The sequence below is a fragment of the Papio anubis genome, chromosome 12 (genome assembly GCF_008728515.1).
Source record: "Papio anubis isolate 15944 chromosome 12, Panubis1.0, whole genome shotgun sequence".
Taxonomy (NCBI): domain Eukaryota; kingdom Metazoa; phylum Chordata; class Mammalia; order Primates; family Cercopithecidae; genus Papio; species Papio anubis.
In genome coordinates, this window is record NC_044987.1 from 55,386,412 (window position 1) to 55,407,164 (window position 20,753).

The 20,753-nt window shown below is 42.6% G+C and overlaps 1 protein-coding gene across 12 annotated transcripts in view; it reads left to right on the plus strand.

Annotated features, from left to right (window-relative positions):
• Positions 1 to 20,753, plus strand: part of TENM4 (teneurin transmembrane protein 4) — a 788,706-nt gene that overhangs the window by 571,667 nt on the left and 196,286 nt on the right. For all 12 annotated transcript variants that reach the window (XM_017949239.3, XM_017949237.3, XM_017949235.3 and 9 more), the window contains 3 exons: positions 8,234 to 8,404; positions 15,176 to 15,390; positions 17,025 to 17,235. In XM_017949239.3, coding sequence (XP_017804728.1) covers positions 8,234 to 8,404; positions 15,176 to 15,390; positions 17,025 to 17,235 — 597 coding nt within the window. The remainder of the gene's footprint in view (positions 1 to 8,233; positions 8,405 to 15,175; positions 15,391 to 17,024; positions 17,236 to 20,753) is intronic.

Below are 20,753 nucleotides of genomic sequence, written 5' to 3' on the forward strand. Positions count from 1 at the left end.
ACAAAGGCGCTAATCAAGCCTGAGTTTCTTCATCTGTGCAGTGAGTGGGTTGGTAGGTACCTGGGACCTGAGATGTCAGTCATAGCAATGTCCCCTAACACCAGAACAGAAACTCAGGCTTCTCACTCCCCAGCTCCTGATACGGCCTTACTTCATTTTTCAGTGAAAACCTTGATACACAATGAAGATGATGTTGATGCCAACAGAGAGCTCCCATCCAGTAATTCATGCCAGTAAATACCAAGCACGATGAGGAGCTCATAAAGCACATCACTTCTTTTAATCTCCACAACTCTCAAAGCTAGGTATTATTATCACCATCTTATAGATGGGGAAACAGAGGCTCAAAAGAGTAAAGTTGTCATGTAACTGTTTACATCAGAACCAGAGAAGGAACACAGGTCTCTCTGGCTCCAGAGGCTATGCTCACAACCACTGCCCTTCACTGCCATTTTCTTGACTTGGGAACCAGCACAATGTGGGGAGTCTGGCAGGGAGAGGTCAGATAACTGGGCTGAGGTTAGTCCAAAGGTTGGTGGGGGGTGGCCAACTCCTAAATTAGTTATATACGGAAGAGGTCTTAGTAGAGCCCACCAGGGGAAAGGTGCCCAGAAAACACAGCTTTTTTATTCTATTACTGCAATAATAGCAGTTTATTCTGTACAAATTAGGTTTCAGTTCCAGTTACCCTACAATTTGCCTTGTCACCAGTTTTCAGTGCCCTCCAGTTAAGGTGACATTCCTCCTCTGTATTGGTGGTGGGCTTACCTGTTCCTGGCCTCCGTGGCTGACTGCACCTGATCCTCTGGCTCGGGACCAACTCCACCATGATTTACAGAAACATTGAGCAGCGCCCGTGAATCCTTGCTGAAAGGCCTCCTTCCCTATAACTTTGCGTGGCACAGACAAATGATTAACTGTGCCAGAATCCATTCTCCAGAAAACACTTAATTTGGGAGTGAGACACAGTAGCCCTGATTATTGCCGTCAAGTTTATCCAGAGACAGGAGGAAAAGCAGTATATTTACTTGATTAAAAATTACCCCCACATGGTCACCAGTGGGATCCTGTCAGGCTGTTTTATAGCAATTATGCTTTTAAAAGATGTTTCATCTATTGGACAGATATCTCTGGTTCCCATCCCCAAAGTCTTTCAGCTAATGGGAGCAGGTGAGGGCCCTCAATTTAAAGAAATTGACAACTAGCATGGAAGGGAACTAATGGGGAACATATAGAAAGAAAAAAAAGGCGATGTCACAGAGCTGGCTTAAAGTTTTCAGTAGATATAGAAATTAGGGAAATCAGCATAGCAAAATGACAGTGATGATACAACTGCCATTTACTGAGCTCCTGGTATGTACCAGGCATAGTTCCAAGCAAATTACATTATCTCATCCAATCCTTTGAGGTAGATATTATCAGCTTCATTTTACAAGTGAGGAAACTGAGATTCAGACAGGCTAAGTACTTTGCCCAAAGTCACAAAACCAGTAACTCAACGAGCTCTGAGTGCTTTTATAGAAAGACCCAAACGCAGACTGACTGTGCCTGTGACAAGTTGCTTACTGGCATCTACATGGTTTTTGTTTGTGGGGATCAGTCGCTAGTCAGGCAGCAAGGATATGAAAGGATGGGGGCCCATACTTTGTCCCTGAGAAAAAAGCCTTTTAACAAACTGTCTCAAAAGAGCAAATCTGGCTATGCTGTCAGCGAAAGCTTTGCCTTAAAATCTTTTTAAAAATTGTAATGTAGTTTTCAGGCGTTGTAACTCATCACCAGTGTGATGTGCCAGGAGGGGAACCTGGGCTTTGGAACCAGTCAGATCTGTTTTAAGATCTGGGTTCAAATTTGGCCTTAGTACTTCCTATCTGTGTGTCTTTGGGCCAGCTGAGGAGCCTTTCCTAGCCTCCAGTTTCTTCATTTGTCAAACGAGTTTCTCAAGATTCATGTAAAGATTGAATGAGAGAGCATATGTAATTCCCCATGTATGGGGTCAGACACAAGGCAAAAGCTCAAAGTCAGGACCCCTCCCCCATGCTGTATCATCCTTCTCTTCTACCTATTGCTTCTGAAACTAAGTTGTAGAGCTTCTTTTTTAACACTGATGCACTGAAATGAGTTTGGAAACTAGGAAATAATCCTGCTACTGTAATTCAAATCCTGATGTCATTTTTATGTATTTCTTTACAAATTGTTTTTCATATGCATACATGGTTTTGCAGAGATGCAGTCAGGAAATACATGCAATTTTGTGCCCTGCCTTTTCTTTTCCTTAACATTGTATCTTAAGCATTTTCCTGCATTGCTGTTTATCATAGTTATTTTTTGTAATGATTGCCTTCTATTCCATGCTGTACCTGTACCGTAAGATAGCTAAGTCGTTCTCCTATTTTTAGACATCGAGTTTGCTTCCAATTTTTTTATGTTATCCTGCCATGTACATCTTATGTATACAGTTTCTTGGTTTGGAACTTTTAAATGTGGTGGCTTTGTAGCAGAACCAGGAAGATAACCTAGGGAATGAAAACCTGTCGTTTCTGTTGTTATTATTTTATCTTTTTAGTTTTCCCCCCATTAGAGGACCATAAGTCAAAGAACCCCAGTGACTTTTATTTCATAGAAATAGTCATTAAAAAAAAAAAGAAAGAAAAAACCTGAGCACTAATATAAAACAGAAAAGTGGGAAGCTGCGTGGTTGGGTTGGTTCCCACTGCCTTTTGAAACCAAAAATGCCACTCGAATCAATAGTTCCTTGTGGTTATAAAGGTGTCTGGTCACTCCCTGGAGCTGCTAATGTACAGATGCAAGTGGGTTCGTGCGTTCCATTTTTGGAAGGGAAGTGTGCGTTGTGACAGCAGAAACTCTCCTGTACTGATATTGGTGACTCCTGCATAATGACTTTGTTAATTGCCTCCTGCTGGCCAGGTGCTGGGGGAGCCTTCAATGTCTGAACATCTATGGAGCCTTTCTTTAAAATGTCAGGATAGAGCTTGCACTTTCTGAGCCATCTCTCATGTCTCTCTGGGCAGGAAAAGGCAACGGGGAAAATGTCAGCCCTGGGATGAGATTGACCAGAGCCAAGAGAATCAGAACTTCCCCCACCTTGGCTCTTGGCTTTTAGAAATCATTAACATTTCAGCGTGGGTGATCTTGTGAACCAGCTACCTTTCCACAGCCTTTTTCTGAACTCCTTAGCATCTTTTCACCTTTTCATTGAATTACAAACTAGTCTAACGGGAAAACCAGTATCAAGTTGCTTATCTAGGTCACTTTGAGTGTACTTGAGGAAGGTTTTGCACAAGAGTTATAAATACACACTGCAGAGTATCATATAGATAATCCTGTGATGTAACACAGATGATGTGTAGTTACCATTCATTCTTCAGGGAACATGGAATAAGGTGATGATAATTTATATTGTTTCAGTGGCCTGGTCTATCCTTAGCAGGCTGGGGAGAACCATTTATATTTTTTAGCTTTTTTTTTTTTTTTTTTTTTAAATCTATGGCTCTGTCTTCCAAATCATTTGGATAACATGCATTCGGCTGCTATACACAGCTTTAAATGGGGATTGCTGTGGGCCAGGGAATATTTGTCATCACTATCAGCTCCCCCCCAAATATTTATTTCAGATTTTATTTGCTGCTGGCTTTATGCTGCCCATATTTTATCTTCTATTTAAAATAAAATATGTAAAAGAAGAAGCTTGGTTTGGGAGCACAGGGTCCTGAGTTTTAAACTTGCCTCAAATTTCTACCAGCTCTGTGGTCTCGGGTAACTTTCTTTACTTCTCTGAGTAAATCAGAATATATCACTACAGCTCTATTTCTATTCTACTTCCATTCTCCAATAATGTTTTTTCAACCTAGTTTTATATGAGGATGAAACTGAATAATATAAATAAAGCACTTGGCATGTAGTGTCATTCAAATAATACTAATTTTTGTGTTATGATTTTGATTATTACAAAGGATAAAGAAGAGTGGCCGCTCAATCATATGTATTTCATGGGCTGACTCTGACTGAGAATGTGCTGTGCCCTTTGGAAAGGGGAGAGCAGGAGCAAACTACTTCTCTCCCTTCCTCTCCCCGCTCCCATAACCCAGAACTATAGAATTAACCACCCGCCTAACAATACAGTAAAAGAATGAAAGGGTCACTAGCATAACTTATATTTAAAACCTTGGATCACAGATTAAATATCCCCTTTATTTTGGCTTTAAGGTGACTTTACTCCATTCTCACTCATTTGTGGGAGCTAAAAATCAAAACAATTGAATTCATGGAGATAGAGAATAGAAGGATGGTTACCAGAGGTTTGGGAGGCTAGTGGGAGGTTTGGAGAGAGGTGGCATGGTTAACGGTTACCAAAAAAAAAAATAGAATGAATAAAGAACTGTGCTACTTGATAGCACAACAGGGTGACTATAGTCAATAATAATTAAACTATACATTTTTAAATACCTGAAAGTATAATTGGATTGTTTGTAACACAAAAGATAAATGCTGGAGGGAGGGGATGGATACGCCATTTTCCATCATGTGATTATCATGCATTGCAAGCATGTTATCAAAATATCTCATGTATCCCGTAAGTATATATACCTTCTATGTGCCCACAAAAATTAAAAATTTTTTAAAAAGATGACATTACTGGTTGAACTTCATGTCTCTGAATCTCTGCTTCATCCTGCTCCTTACTTTCCAGGTAGCCATTTCTCAGCCCAACCTCGGTGACCCTGGGTTTCCTTCCCTACTCACCAGCCTCTGAAGTTAGTTTTGGATGGTTAAATCTCCTGAGAGATTCAGTCTAATTTGGAGCTGAATACAGAGCTTTGCTTTCCCAGATAGTTTTGGCCACGGAAACAACTGGCCAGCCTCACAGCTGTGTTGGCCTGTGTGATTGCCAGGGGGACACAGTGGAGAGGAAGGGGTGCCGACACCCGCCCCCGCCCCATGTCTCCCCGACCCTCATAGCTGTGGACTGTCCTGCCCTCATTAACTTCCCTGGGACCCCAGGCCTGTTGATCGTTTTCACCTGCAACACTTTTTCCCCTGGCTTATTCCCACCCCTACCCCCAACGTATCTTTTTTTTTTTTTTTTTTTTTTTAAAGCAAGGACTTATTTGCATCTTGTTAAATATAAAAGAAAGCTGTGACAATAAAAATGTTTCTCTTCACAAAGCTGTGAGAGTTCTATTCATTCTGGGATTAGTTAATTCTCATGACCTTTTAACAAGACAGCACTATTGCACACTTAGATGAGATAATTGATTCTAATGGGGAAAGAAGCACTGCTCACTTAGCTGCATATATCTGATTTGTCTGTAGCTCAAACAATTTCTCCATTACCTTTGGAGTTGCTAATATATAGATTAAGTAAGAAGGTAAACAGAATTTTGAGCTAATGCAGCCTTGGAAATAGCAGAATATTCACTGCTTCCAGGCAGGTTAACTGTTAAAGTATTATTGTCACCTACATAGGAGGTAGAGGAGAGCGGTGCAAAGCACCTCACCTGGTACTTGGTACCAAAAAAGGTGCTCAATAAATGTCAGTGACTATTGTCATTATCATTATAAGCAGTACAAATGCAATGAATGGTTATCACATATAGTTATCACACATTTGTACAGTTTGCAAAGCATTTTACCATGTATTACCTCATTAGATACAACAATGTTTTGAAGCTTTCTATATTCATTGCTCAGATGTGAAGACTGCAGCTAGGCAGTGGCAGCTGAGATTCAAAACTAGTTTCTTTCCTCTGGTCCCACACACCTTCTCCTGCACCACAGTAACCAAAGAAAAAGCAAAGTGTGGGATCTCGTTGCTTTCACCCGAGCATGGCCTCCTGGCTGAAGCAGACTTGTGTGTGTTCCCCATGGCTTGTGTTCAGACTAGAAGTCAGACAGGTATGCTGTGCTCCAGTCCCCTCGATAGATTTTTTGTGTGTCTTGACGGCAGTCACACAGCCCCTCAAAACCACCATCAGTGATACCTTCATACACTGGGGCCAGGTAACAGAGTTTCCTCTCTATCTCACAGGATCCTGTGTTACTGCCTAAAAAGAGACTTAAAAGCCTTGGAGGCTGATTTACAAAAGGGGGATGTCTTTGTAACACCCACCCTGCTAGGTACACCAAGCAAGAGGCGGCCTAGCTAAGTGGGCAAGCCTGGGCCTTGACGCCAAGAAGACTGACAGTGCGTGTTTTCAGGATAGGAACAGTTTGGGATTCTAGTCTAGACTCTGCCACCTGTTAGGCATTTAACCTTGTGTGTGTTAATTAGTCTTGTTGTGCCTTAGTTTCTCCATCCATAAAATGGGGCTATTAATACCTCGTAGGATTATTGTGAGAGTTAAAGGAATTATTGCTTGTAATGCTCTCAGCCTAATGCCTGGCATATCATTAAATACTCAATAAATGATAGTTTTATGACTATCATAATTTTAATTAACCTTCTGAGCCTTAATATGCACCTCTGTAAATTCGATCTGGTGAGGTTGCCATGAGGATTAATATATATATACAAGTTCCCCCCACATACTGCCTGTCACGCAGTAAATACAATTACTATGGGCCTTCATCTCTCTGAAGGTCCTTCCCTGTGTTCTTCTAGCCCCCCTAGCGGGTCAGGCACCCCCTCCTCTACGCCTTCTGGTCCTGCTGAAGAGAATTTGTTATTTTTCTGTCTTCCCTACTTGACTGTGAGCTCATTGAAGCAGGGGCTCTCTGATCCCATTCTGGCTGTCCAGAGTCTGCCATGGAGTGGGCTTTCAGACAGTGTTCACCAAGCAAAGGAGTGAATGCTACATCCGGGGTGCCGTGAGGGTCCAGGGACTTGAATGCTTACTTCGGTGTATGGGGAATTCAGGTGGGCATCAGAAGAGGTGAACCTGGACCACTGACAAAGCCCAAGCCTGGAATCCTAAAATGGGATTTCAGCAGATATTTTGTGCTAGATCACATTTTTGGAGATGAGCTTCCTAGCCTTCTCAAGCATGTATATCTCAAGGGACAATGTTCATTCTTTGACGCCTTATGGTCTCTTTCTAGATTGTTGTACAAGACTTTTTAGCAGTTGCTACCTTGGAAAATACATTTCAAACAGAAATATATGCACATGGCACAAAATGAAAATGTGCAAAAGGTATACAGTGAAAAGCAAGTTTCCCTCCTACCCCCCGATCCATAGTATCTCTATCCTTCATAGGACACAGCTACTGTTACCAGTCTTTCATATTCTACCAGAAATACTTCCTACATTTCCAGGAATTTTTAAACCCAAAGGTAGTATATCAAAAACACTTCTGCATGTTATACTTTCCTTTCCACAAAAATATATAAAGAACCTCTTTATTCTTTTTAATGGTTGCATCCAATTTTGTTGTGTGGATTTTACTTACTTTTCTTGCCCCTTATCAGTGGACTGGTTTCTAATATTTTGCTATAACAAATTATGCTGCAGTGAATAACCTTGTATGTACATCATTTAGTACATGTTTAAGTATATCTGGAGAAGAAATTTCTAGAATTGGAAGCTTTATGTCCCAGGATAAAGGGTATGTGTATTTTAATGTCACTAGCTTTTATCAAATTGCCCTCCATAGACTTTGTACATCATATTCTCACACCAGTAAAGTATGGGAATGCTTGCTTTCCATTCTCTGCCAATACAGTATATTTTCAACCTTTTTTATCTTTGCCAAACCATATGTGAAAAATAGTATTTCAGAGTCTAACTTACATTTCTTTTACTATGAATAATGCCAAGAGTCTTTTCATATGATTATGAGCTATTTGTATTTCTTATCCTGTAAACTGTTCATATCCAGTGCCTATCCTCCTACTGAGTTGTTGGACTTTGCTTATTATTTGTACAAGTTATTTTTGTGTTAAGGAAATTAACATTGTCATACCAATTGCAGTTTTTCCCCCAGATTGTTATTTATCTTTTGAAGCAAAGACCGAGACCTCCTGAGACTCCCTGATCCTGCCTACTCCCAGTTCCACCAGACTGTGAGCCCCTTGAGGGCAGGGTTTGAACCTTGATCCTCTCTGACCCCAGTCTCCTTTGCAGGGCTGGCACTACAAGAGCTCCCTTTTGGGGGCTACTTGTTGAACTGAACTGAATGTCTGTGTTCCCCCACCCTGCCCACCTTTCCCTTATGGCTTGGGAGTCCCGTTTCTGCCTCCAGCAGAAAAAGATGACTTTTCTCATTGCTCACCACAGCCATGCACCTGTTTGGCCTAAACTGGCACCTGCAGCCGATGGAGGGGCAGATGTATGAGATCACGGAGGACACAGCCAGCAGTTGGCCTGTGCCAACCGACGTCTCCCTGTACCCCTCAGGGGGCACTGGCTTAGAGACCCCTGACAGGAAAGGCAAAGGAACCGCAGAAGGTAGGGTTGCTGCGTTGTCCGTGTCGTGAGTCCTCTGTGTCTGCCTCTGAGCTGAGGAGCCCTCCATCACGCGTGTGCATCCTGTGCCTGGCTCACAGCTCCATGCTCTGGTGCTTCCTCCATCCTTCCGCACTCCACGCCAGCTGCCAAGCTGCCAGTCCACCTGTGTCTTCATTGCAGTTCCTTGTCACTGAGAGCTCATGGGGGGCTCATGCAGGGCTCATGGTGCTCAGCAGAATCCCATCCCATGCCTTGAGGGAAGCATTAGGGGCTTCACACTGCTGGGGTGGCCATCTTTGTGTGGGGTGAGAGGAGCTCTTCTGGGCAAACCTCATGGGACAGATGGGCATCTGTGGGAGCAGGGTATGGGGAGGCAGGTAGATAGGGTGTTGTAATGGAAAGATTCTCGAACTCTTGTGGTTTAATAGAAACACCAGTTCAAGTGGTCTGGCATTTACTAACTCTGTGACCTTGAGCAAGTCACTTATTTGCCTGAGCTTTGGTTTCCTCATCCACAATGATAACAATAATCATTAGTGTTCGTACAGCATGTTTGTTTTAAAACTTTTTGTCAAAAGCATTTCACATTTAATTCCCACAGAGATCCTATGAGATAAGTATAATTATTTTATAATTATTCTACATGTAAAAACTAAAATTGGTACAAAGGATTGCACTAATTAAGTGACTTGGCCAGAGTCACACAGCCAGTAAATGGTAGAGTCTGGGATATGAGCCCAGGTCTGTGACTCCAGGGCTCTTGCTATCTCCATAAGCTTCCCCGCTTGACTTATCCCAAGGTTATAAGACCCTGAAGGAGATGTGGATGTGAAATTCTATTGTACAATGAGACATGGATATTTCCTATCAATGATAGAAATGGTGGTGGCATTGGGTTTGCTGTTCTTGAATGGGATATCCATAGGCCCATGTTCTGAATGTCCTAGAAATATTTCTAACATGCCATGGACACTGTTAGCCAAGAGTGGCACAGACTCACAAAAATTGGCACCCAGAAAGATGTCTGAGCTAATAACTCAGCCTGGTTGTCATTCTGGGCAGTGTGGTGTTCCCTTCTCCTGCACCTGCTATGGCCTGCTTTCTCTCCCTGTGACCCTTCAGTCAGCACATTGACAATAGCTGCCTCTAACCTTCACTGCTTACATCTTCTTTTCTCTCAGTTGACTTTTGGGTCATAGCATCTGAGCCTCTCTGCCCTTCCAAGGATCAGTTTGTTTAACACAGTGGCATATACTTAGTCAGAATATCTACTCATGACCTCTGAAATGAGGATCCTGAGGGCCAAAGTCTACTCTTGGCTTCTGGTCATCTTTAAGGGAAGTGGGAACTGGAATCATTTCCACACAGAGCCCCTGCCCACTATTTTGAGGGACAAAGCCAGTCCTCTCATTTGCAAAGATGTTAAGTCTTAAAATGCTAAATAATGTACACTTTCTTTGCCTCTTAATAGGATATGGAGGGAGGAATCATGAATGGGACCATGGGAAGAGCTCTGGGTTAGAAGTCAGAAGCCCTGAGTTCAAGTGCAGCTGCAGCCACTGACCTGTGGTATCACCTTAAGCAAATCCCTTGAACACACTTTCTGAGAGTCCTTTTCCTCCTCTTCAAAAGGAGAATATTGAGCTAGATTCTCTCTAAGGTGCATTCTAATTTGTAAGGTCTACATATGAAAATGGTAACAGAATCATGTAAGTAACCAGATGGCTCTTCAGAATGTGTCACATTGGCCCTGTCCATGGTCCTGCCTGTTGGCTAGTGGTGCCCATGTCAGCGTCTAGTGTCAGATGCCATGGGTTAATACCATAACGTGAAGACTGTCTTTAGATTAGCATGTACAAATGTAGATTTAAAATATGCTTAACCCTCAAGGAACTGGTAAAGGATCTCATTTGGCAAGATGTATTTTCTTCCTTCTATGATCTCTATCAGACATTGTTTAAACAGGAGTCGGATCTATCTGAAATCTCTCGCTCTAATGAAATTAGTCTGTGGGTTGTTTAGGTTTTGTTTTGTTTTTGCAAGGAACAGGAGGTGCAGATAAGAGATAAAATTGCACCAGATTATTGGTTTATTTTAATTGGAGTATTTTTGCTTAAAGGGATTATCTGTCATTACTGATGCAAATGGAAATCCTGTTTGCAAACCCCTCCAATGCAGCACTGTGCTGTAGAGTGGTCAGCATCAGAAGCAATCACTGTGACAAAAATACATCAGACTGGAAACCAGAGGACAAAGCTTCCTGTAGTTTATGTGAGACCACAATGTTCTTCATTTCTTTTGCCCTGGTCAAACCAATGTCTACTCAGTTTATGTTTTTCATTGTGATGTTAAAAATGCATTTCCCTAGATAATCTCAATGGGGAAAGTCTTTAACTCTGATGTGAGCACATGTTTCTCATCCTTTCTGAGGGTATTCGAGAAAACAGCTGATTCCACAATTAAGATTAGAGTCTCTGCTTCACAATGATGGAGAAAGCAATGTGGTGTGATAAAAAAGGGGTAAATGGGCCTTGGAGCCAGACAATATAGGATGTTAATCCTGACCCTGCTTTATATTGACTCCATTAACTCATGACACTTACTGCATCTCCCTTGACCTTCCTCATCTGTAGAACAAGGATAACAACATCTATCCATTCAAAGCCTAATGTTGAAGTGGCATTCAACAAATATTAGTTCTCTTCTTCTTATCCACTCAAATCCCAAGCCATTCCATATTAGTTATTAAAATCCTAGAAGTCCAGACTAATTAACATTCTCTCCCTGCCACAGATTCTGCAAAGGTTTGAGGTATTTTTGAATATTTTTAAAGAATATATGTTTCTTATTTATATGAATTTAATATATGATAATCCAAGAATTGTAAATGTTCATCATGTGTTTAAGAATAATATGAAACTGCAGTTCATACTATATTTTCCAAATGACTGTAACCATTCCAGGGTTGTGATGGGACAGAAACCAAATACAGCAGCTTTTCGAACTAAAGCCACAAGAACTTGTGTTATGCATTCATGCGGAAGGGAAAAAACACATTGAATAAACAAGCATTTCTGATGGTTGAATTGGTGGGCTTGAGATAGCATTTTCTTCTTTCTGCAGTGAAATAAAAATTGCCCATGAGTTTGAACCATGCAAATTGCTGTGCGCAGGCTCAGCTGGGCTCTCCAAAATGGAACAGCTTATTTTGATAACCAAATAAATTTCAAGCAGTTGCTAAGGAAACTAAAGAATTCTTCATGCAAGTTATTGCATTGAAAAGAACCAAAAAGGTGGAGGGAGGGAAAGAACATTAGTTGATTAGGAATTTAGAACCCATATAGATATATCTCAGTTCAATAAAGTAAAGGCTGTGATTGGGAAGTGCATGAAATTTCAGTTCTTCCATATCTTGCTTTTTGACTGAGCCATCCAATCATTTTAGCAATTCATTAAGAAATTTCTTTTATAGACATGATTGCATGTTTGCACAGCATTGCTATAGGAAGCCTGAATCTATCTAGCTTTACAAAGCAAAGGACTGGACTATTACAAGTAAAATCTGCCTTGTGAAGCCTTATCTCGCTGTAGGGAGCCCTAATTGTGACCTAAGCTTTTTGCAGTGTCTGTTAAGTCCCTGGGGACACCCAGTGTCCTTCTCATGAATGCCTTGAGACCCTGACTATTGCCTTTTAACTTTTGGACCTGTTCATAGGTTCCTGATTCATACCAATGATCTTCTAATACCCTAGGATGCCAGGAAGTTTTTTAATGGGCCTTGGATCTACCTGGTCAAGCTCTGATATTTAGCCCGCTGGGGCTGTGAATCCTATTGGACTCTTGCTCTTTAAGAAGGTCAATGCACCCCACCACCATTGAGAAAGTCTTTGTAGTGTTTTAGTTAACCATTCATCAATTTGATCCCTTCAGAAGCTATATTTTAATAAATAAAGAGGGATCCCAAAATGGTTTCTTAAGGCTTCTGAGCCTCCATATACAGATATTAATATTGCTCTGAGAATTAACTGAACTGATACACATGAAGGTACCTGTCACCGTGCTTGGAGCTCATCAAGTGGAAGCCAATATCACTAGTAATACTACCACCTCTACCTTTATTGCTGTTTCCACCATTAAAATCTATTACTATTTTTATCTTCCAGAATGTAGGTAGGGATAAGAAGAATTGTATATACAAGGCTTTTTGCCTCCAATTGCCTCCAGCCTCTCCTCTCCCTTATGATTCCATCACTGGTGGCTTTTGCTTCATGGTGGAGGATATTTTATATCCTAGTGCTCACAGCTTGGTGCTCAGAAATAAGGACAGAAAGTGTAAGGCAATACAGATTTTTAACAAGCAAGACAGAAGGAAGGAATTTCACTTTCCCAATCCTCAGCCCAGCCCATCTCATGACTCTTTCCCCTCAGGTAAAGGTGATCAGCAGGCTGTTAGCTTTTCCCCCTCAGCAGCTCCCAGCCTGTCCCTATGGTGGGATTTGGAGACCTCTGGTGACCAGAGGCCCTCAAGGTCCTGTTGGAGGATATGCCCTAGAGTGGAGTTCACTGTTTTTATTTCAGCATATACACGCTCAAGACAATTCCTCCCTCCCATCCAGCTCACCTAGGTGAAATACTAAAGTGCCAGAAAAGTCCCCTTTTGTCACCCCCTCTGGGGTAAGAGCCAACTTATTTATGCCTGAGGCCTGCAGACCTCTGACTTATAAGGCTGCAAAACCTAGCTGACACAGTCACTGTCTCCTAAAAATACGCTCATTGAGGGAGAAAATGAACTGTGCAGGGTTCTCCGGTAGCATGCTAAAATGGGGGAGCAGTTTTCCGTTATGTATTTTCAGACATGGGAATTATTTGAATTCAGACAATTTTCAAATCCCATCAGGTCAGACTCCCACCTACTCACAAAGGAAACGCATCCTTGGAATTAGCAGTGTTGCGCTTATTTCTTTTCAGTTTCTAGGAGGAAAAAGCTCAGAAGGCATCTGCTTTGTTTCATTCTCCCTCTTAGTTCTGCCTCCCTAGCAAAATTAAAAGCTGATGGCAGACTATTTCCTCCTGGAATATAGAATGGCTATGGTATTGGGAGCCCAAAAATCAGATAAGAAAGAATGTAAATAATTCTCTTCCATCTCAGTCAATTGTGAATTTGGGTTCTGTCTTTGAACTTTGTGAATCACAGCATGGTGGTTTGTGTATCTGTATTTTTCAAGGTAAAAGTCTGAAGCACATTCCTTCCACAAAGGAATTAAAAAGCAAACTCTTTCCCATGCTAATGACAGAATACTAGTGGTACTTTTATTGATAGTGCGCATTTTAACTTTTTTGTTGGCATATTTTTAATTAAAATAACATTTAACAGTTTGAAGCTAAAAACCTGATGTTTCTGCCTAGGAGTTTATAAGGGAATGATAACATATGGAGAAGTTTAACATTTAAATTGAATTTTATTATTTAAAACAGTAAAATATTTTATGACTACAACAATGCCCTGCCAGACTTCATTTCAGCATCAAATGTGCTTTGTAAGGAGTCTTACGAAGCTAGGGGGAAAGAAAGACATTTTAATTTCCTATTCCCCAAATGCTGTTTACAAAAAGTTCCGAAGTGTGTTTTCTTTACAAATGAATTCTTGTTCTCTGAAGTGTCTCTTCGAACATCTCTAACATCACAAAGAAATCCTTGGAACCAGGATACCCAGGAAGTCCTTCATAACAACAAATAAAATACAGCCTGTTGACTTGATGCTGGTCTTTCAGTGTGCTAAGGGTGGTCTTCCTAACATCCCTAGAGTCTCTCCTCTTCCTTCTCAACTCTTCAGGGGGCTGATGTCTGGCAGGAAGTTAGGGTTTGTATTTTTCACCTATGAGTGTGTTTAATTACTAAATAGAGGGAATTTGATAAGCTGCTTTCCTTCCTTGCATTTGTGGTGCCCCCAGAGAGCTGTCACCCTCCTGATTGGTATAGAAATGGCCAAGAGACTTTACTCATGGCACCCTGCATGGATGCTGGGCACAGGGTTGCGAGCCTGGGTGGAATTTCCAAGTATCGCATAGGCTTGGTGTGTGAACTTGGGAAATTCCCTCAGCTTGACCCATTTTAGCACAAAAATGATATTTACCCTCATCCAAAGACAAAGGAACATTTTGCAGAAATATTTCCTCTTTTCAGAAGTATCTTTTCCTCATCTTCCCCAGCCCCTAACACTGCCCTAAGCACAACCCCCATCCATATATCTTAGCCTCAGAATTTGGCTTCCAATATGTACATAAATTAGTGAGCTTTTTAAATACCTTACTCCACCAAGTCATGCTTCCCACTGCTGGGGAATCATTCTGACTTGGAAAATTAATAACACTTCATTCCCCTATCCTTTCTATTTTACCATGCACCCCTTAACACACCAAATCACAGAGCTATTCTCATGTGACCACAAATGATTATTTTTAGGATCAAAATATATCTTAACAAGCTGTGGAATTATGCAGTAAACAGATGGCCCTTGGGGAGGACCCATACTGCTTTGGAAGAGTGCGTATTTTTAGCAGAATCATTTGAGCATCGCTGGGGGGAAAGAAAGTTCTGGACCTTTTTCCTCCTCCATGTGGGGAGGGCCAGGGCGGGGAGGAAGCTGACAGCAGAACATTGTAGAGAAGGGTGTGAGGCTAAGGAGAGTCCCGGTGTTCAGATGCCCTGCTTTCTCGTTTCCCATGTGGCTAACTGAGATGTCTTTGTCTTCCCTTCCCTGTGTCTTGGTAGGAAAGCCCAGTAGTTTCTTTCCAGAGGACAGTTTCATAGATTCTGGAGAAATTGATGTGGGGAGGCGAGCTTCCCAGAAGATTCCTCCTGGCACTTTCTGGAGATCTCAAGTGTTCATAGACCATCCTGTGCATCTGAAATTCAATGTGTCTCTGGGAAAGGCAGCCCTGGTTGGCATTTATGGCAGAAAAGGCCTCCCTCCTTCACATACACAGGTAACCAGAACCCCACATACCCTGTTGATCTGCATGGGCTCCTACCTCAAATCTTAACCCAAAGTTAGGAAGCCCAATCCGGAGCCTTAAGCCTGAAGGGATGTTTATATATTTTATAGCCCATTCATCATGTACTCCCTCTCAGACCCGCCCTTTCAGATGAGTAAGGTTGTATCACGGGCTTTTTAGGAGGAAGGAATTCTAGAAAATCTCTTAACAGCCTTTCTGCTATTACCTAGTCTCCTAAGTTAAATTATCCAGGAAATGTGATCTGGAGAAAAAAGCATGCAGTTTAGAATCAGACAGATTTGGGTTTGAATCCTCTTGTTATCAGCATTATAACCTTGGCTCCATCACTTAGCCTCTCAGAGCAAGTTTTCTCATCTATCAGATGGTGATAACAATACCCACTAGGCAGGGCTGTTGTGAAGAATAAAGAATAACATTTATAAGGCAGCTAGTGCAGGACCTGGCTCAGAATAAACGTTTCTTCCCTAGTCTTTCTCATTCCTTCTCTCCTTCAGGGTTACACATTGACTCAGACACATGCACACCAGAAACACTGAAAAAACTTTGTCCAGGATGACTGACACATTACCAATCATGATTAATATACAACAGACACTTGTGCAAGGTCCTGCCAGCTCTGGAACTGGAGTAATGTAAATCATAGGCATCCATCGGGCATTCCCAGGCCAAATGCAGTCTTCCTAGCCCTGCTAGTTATTTAAGATTTTTAGTTAAAAGACGGTATGTTTGCTAAAGAAGGAATCACAGAAGAGCCTTAAGCCCCTATTGACTGCAGACTGGTATGCTAGTCCTGGCCTCATATCTCCAGACAGTTTTTCATGAAATTGAATAAATATCTTTTTTGGTTTTTAAAGCTAGCTAGCTTGCTAGATAACTACTCAATTTGCTTGCTAGTAGGCCAGTAGGACTTAACCACCTACTTGTTGTTAACACAGTGTAACTGACTTTTCTGGAGTCTCATATGAGCAGTCTCTGATCAATTGGCAATTGTATTTGACATAGCATGTAATTATTGATAGAATTTTGAGCTAATCCAGTTTAGTTCCCCCTAAATTTGCTCCCTAAAACTAGAGCATTCAGAAAGAACCATTGACCAAAGGAAAATAGACATAGATCAAATTTTCATTTGCACATGACTGATGTTCCAATCACATCCAATGCTCCAATCCCAGTCCTAGCCACCTGCCTCTGCTCCCCTCCACCACCCCCTGAGATTGTTGTCATGACTTGCATGGAGTTCAACCAATTGTAAAGTGGCTAGGTTTCTAACCACACACCCGGCATTGAAAAAAAGCATGTCCTGGTACAGACTCAGCCATGGGAAGACTCACCACTGGTACAAAAAGAACTAAAATAAAATGAGAGTAAAAAATAATCCTCTAATTATGCCTCACTCACAGGAGAACCGGGAGAATATCACCGTGAAAAAATGGGATCTGGGGAAGGGTTGAGTTGGTTGATCAACCTTCCTGCACCCTTAGCCTCTCTGGGCCCTTTTTGCCTCTCTTTGTGTTTCCCAATGTCCTCTCCAGGAGAAGCCCTGGGAAGGACACTGGTGCGTGGTGGAAAGACCCACTGCTAACTGTGCTTACTTTGTCTTTCAGTTTGACTTTGTGGAGCTGCTGGATGGCAGGAGGCTCCTAACCCAGGAGGCGCGGAGCCTGGAGGGGACCCCACGCCAGTCTCGGGGAGCTGTGCCCCCCTCCAGCCACGAGACAGGCTTCATCCAGTATTTGGATTCAGGAATCTGGCACCTGGCTTTTTACAATGACGGAAAGGAGTCAGAAGTGGTTTCCTTTCTCACCACTGCCATTGGTAAGGGAGCCACACCCTCTGGAGGCTGTGGGATATTGTCTCTTTGGGTGGGAGGCCGCATGGAGATTCTGGGACTGACACTGACAAGGGGATGTCCGAGCTGTGGATGGCCCCGGAGCTTGGCAGGAGACCCTCCTGACTGGGCCTGCTGCACAAGGAATCGCCCGCCCTTCTGAACTGGCACCTGAGCCCAGGGCTGTCGCCCACTGCTTGTCTCCTGCTGTCGGTGGTTGGTGTGCAGTGCATTTCAAGATGGGGGTGGAATTGTGAGACACGAATCCTGGACAAGCCACACACATGCAACATCTCTCTTCTTGGCACTTCTCTCCCACGTATTTGTCTTTAGAGTCTCACTTGGTTCACCTCACTGTTTGTGGTCTGGGTTTTGTTTTGGTTTTCATTCTTTTTTGTTTTGGAGCCAACAACCCCTGGCCAATGAGAAAAGAGGATACAGGCTTGAAGAGAGAGTAAGAACGGTAGTGCAAAAGGCTGGATGAACCATGCCATCAGTCAGACTGGGGTTTTGTTGAGAATAGAGATGTCCTAATCTCTGACAAAGAATGGGCCCTTATGTGCTAAATGAGTGCTTAACACCTTCACTGTCCCTTGCAGTGGAAGAGGGCCTCAGCTTCCAGTTCACCCTGAGACCCTGGGCCAGCACAGAAGCCTGTAGGTTTCTGGGAAGCCTGGTACCCTATTTAAAGAGTTTCTCTTCTTTACTGACACATTGCACAGAATGTGTCCGCCTCTTAGACTGCCCTAGTGTGCTGGAGGATGTGATGGTCTTGGCGGTTCGGGTCAGAAAACATCTTTTTCTGAGTTTATATTAGAAGCACTGTGACATAGCCTGGAGATAAAAATTCCCTACAGGAAAATAAAAGTTATGGAGGAATATAACTGCATTAAACAGAACACCTGGGAAGGGGGTTTCTGCTTAATGAACAGTTCTACGTGCTCTGGAGTTCACCTGAAAACTCTCTGTCTCAGTCATTGGCTAGGAGTCTCTCTGACATGGAAAAATGGAGTCTGATAAAAATGTGTGAATCCAGGTTAGATGTGGTGGCTCATACCTATAATCTCAGCACTTTGGGAGGCAGAACCAGGAGGATTGCTTGAGGCCAGGAGTTCAAGACCTGCCTGGGCAACTTAGCAAGATCCTCATTTCTATAAAATAATAATAATAATAAAATTATCCAGGTGTGATGGTGCATGCCTGTGGTCCCAGCTGCTCAGGAGACTGAGGTGGGAGGATCCCTTGAGCCCAGGAGATTGACGTTGCAGTGAGCTGTGATCATACTACTACATTCCAGCCTGGGTGACAGACTGAGACGCTGTCTCAAACAAAACCCAAAAAAATCTCTGAATCTGGTACTAGGTTTCCAAAACTCTTACAAGACCCTGGTTCTTACTTTTTGTTTTTTAGACCAGGTCTCACTCTATTACCTGGACTGGGATGCAGTATCTCAATCAGGGCTCACTGCAACCTTGAACTCCTGGGCTCAAGTGATCCTCCTGCCTCGGCCTCCCAAATAGCTGGGACCACAGGCACACACCACCATGCCCAGCTAATTTTTGTATGTTTTGTAGAGATGAGGTTTCACCACATTGCCTAGGCTGGTCTCAAACTCTTGGGCTCAAGTGAGCCGCCCACTTTGACTTTCCCAAATGCTGAGGTTACGGGCATGAACCACCATACCCAGCCCCTGGTTCTTACTTTTAAACAGGAGTCATTTTCAGGCCATTTCCCACTTACTTGAAATTTTACCCTTTGTGTTGAGACAGAAAGTATCTTCCCATTAAATACAGGGTGTGGCTAAAAAGCTTCTGCTCTAAATACAGGCTCAATATTTTACCCTCTTGGCAAAATGAAGGAGGTAGAGGCTTTCAGGCAACTAGCTCTGATGTAGAAATTACCACCTTGTACAGTCCTTGTTTTAGAGATATGTGTCTGAGCCACTGGACTCTGAGTGCCTAGAGGACAGGGCTTTGCCAGGATCTTATCTGCCTCCTGGCATCCAGCCCAGCGGGGTGCAGTGTCACGCAGTGAATGAGGGGACAAGCTCCCCTGGCAGGATTGGCGCCAGCGACTGTCAGGCAGTTGTGGTACTGTTGGTTTCCTGCCCGGATACCTTCTTGTGAACTGTGGCAGGGATTTTGCTCCATTTTCAGTCTCCAGCACAAACTTGGGTTTTGACCTTACACAAATCACTTGGGGTTCCCAACTTTTAGTTTTTCAGGATTCTGGTATTTGAGGCTGCAGCTCAGAGTCACTGGTGACATTAAGGCTAACAGTATAGCCCGTTCCCTGTCATCAGAGGCCCCAGTCTGGCCGTCATCCTGTTAGGCTGTCACTTGGCAGGGTTTGGGAGGCTACAGGCCCTGATTCTTTTTCCTCTCCAGATAGGATGGCGACAGTTTAGGGACATGATCATCAAGTTGTGGTGGTGCCCGAGTTACAGCTTCATGGTCTCGTGGCCTGATTTCCCTTAAGCATGGTTTACAAAGAAGCATAGAGTAGTACTTGTTCAAAACTAAGGACTTTTACAATCAGAATTCCTTATTTTTAATAACAGCATAAATATGAAAGGATATTAATACAAACCCCAGAAGAAAGCCACTTTTAATTAGGATACACATCATAGAGGAATAAACCATAGGCACAGTGTGGCATCTTTTCCAACCCTTGGCTTGTCAGAGCTTGCTAACCTGTCTTGTCATAATTAGGGAGATGGTCTTGCTTTTCCCTCTGGTTCTGCTATTCTCACCTAAATGTGGACACCTGTCTTCACTTCCTCTTAACCCTGTAATGTATTTTAGGGCCACTAGGTCATACTATGCTTCTCAGACTTGAGTGAACCACCTGAAAGTCTTGATAAAATGCAAATTCTGCTTCAGCAGATCTGGGTGGGACCTTAGATTCAGCATTTCCAACCTCACCCAGTGATACCAAGGCTGCTGTGGACCACATTTTGAGTAGATATAGTACTTTACAGATGTTTCTCAAACACTGTTGAATAAAAGAATCATCTGGGACGCCAGGGGAAAATTCACATTCCTGGGCCTTTTCTCCAGAAAATATGACTCAGTAGGCCTGCAGTAAAGCCAGAGGATCCTGATTCCGGTGTTCTGTCAAGGAAGCTTTGAAGACAGATGCCGTACCAGAACTATTTTCCATTCCTTCCTTCCCCACTGTCGCATGTTAGCTCTGCGACCAGAGACAGTTATGCTACCTCTCTAAGCCTCATTCTTCTTGTCTGGAAAATGGAACAATAGTACTTTGCAATCCCCATTGTGAAGATTAAACAGAGAAATAGAAAGTGCTTAGCACAGGCTCTGGGCTGCCACAAGCACTCAATAAATGGAAGCTGTTTTAATACTCTCTCCCATCCTCTTTCTCCTTCCACCTTTCTCTTGCTGCCTTTCTGACCTGTCTGTCTCCCTTCAAGCTACAGTGATGGTTTAATGAATACTGTTTTTTTCTCTAATATGAAAACAGACTGATTCTGATGTTGCTATTA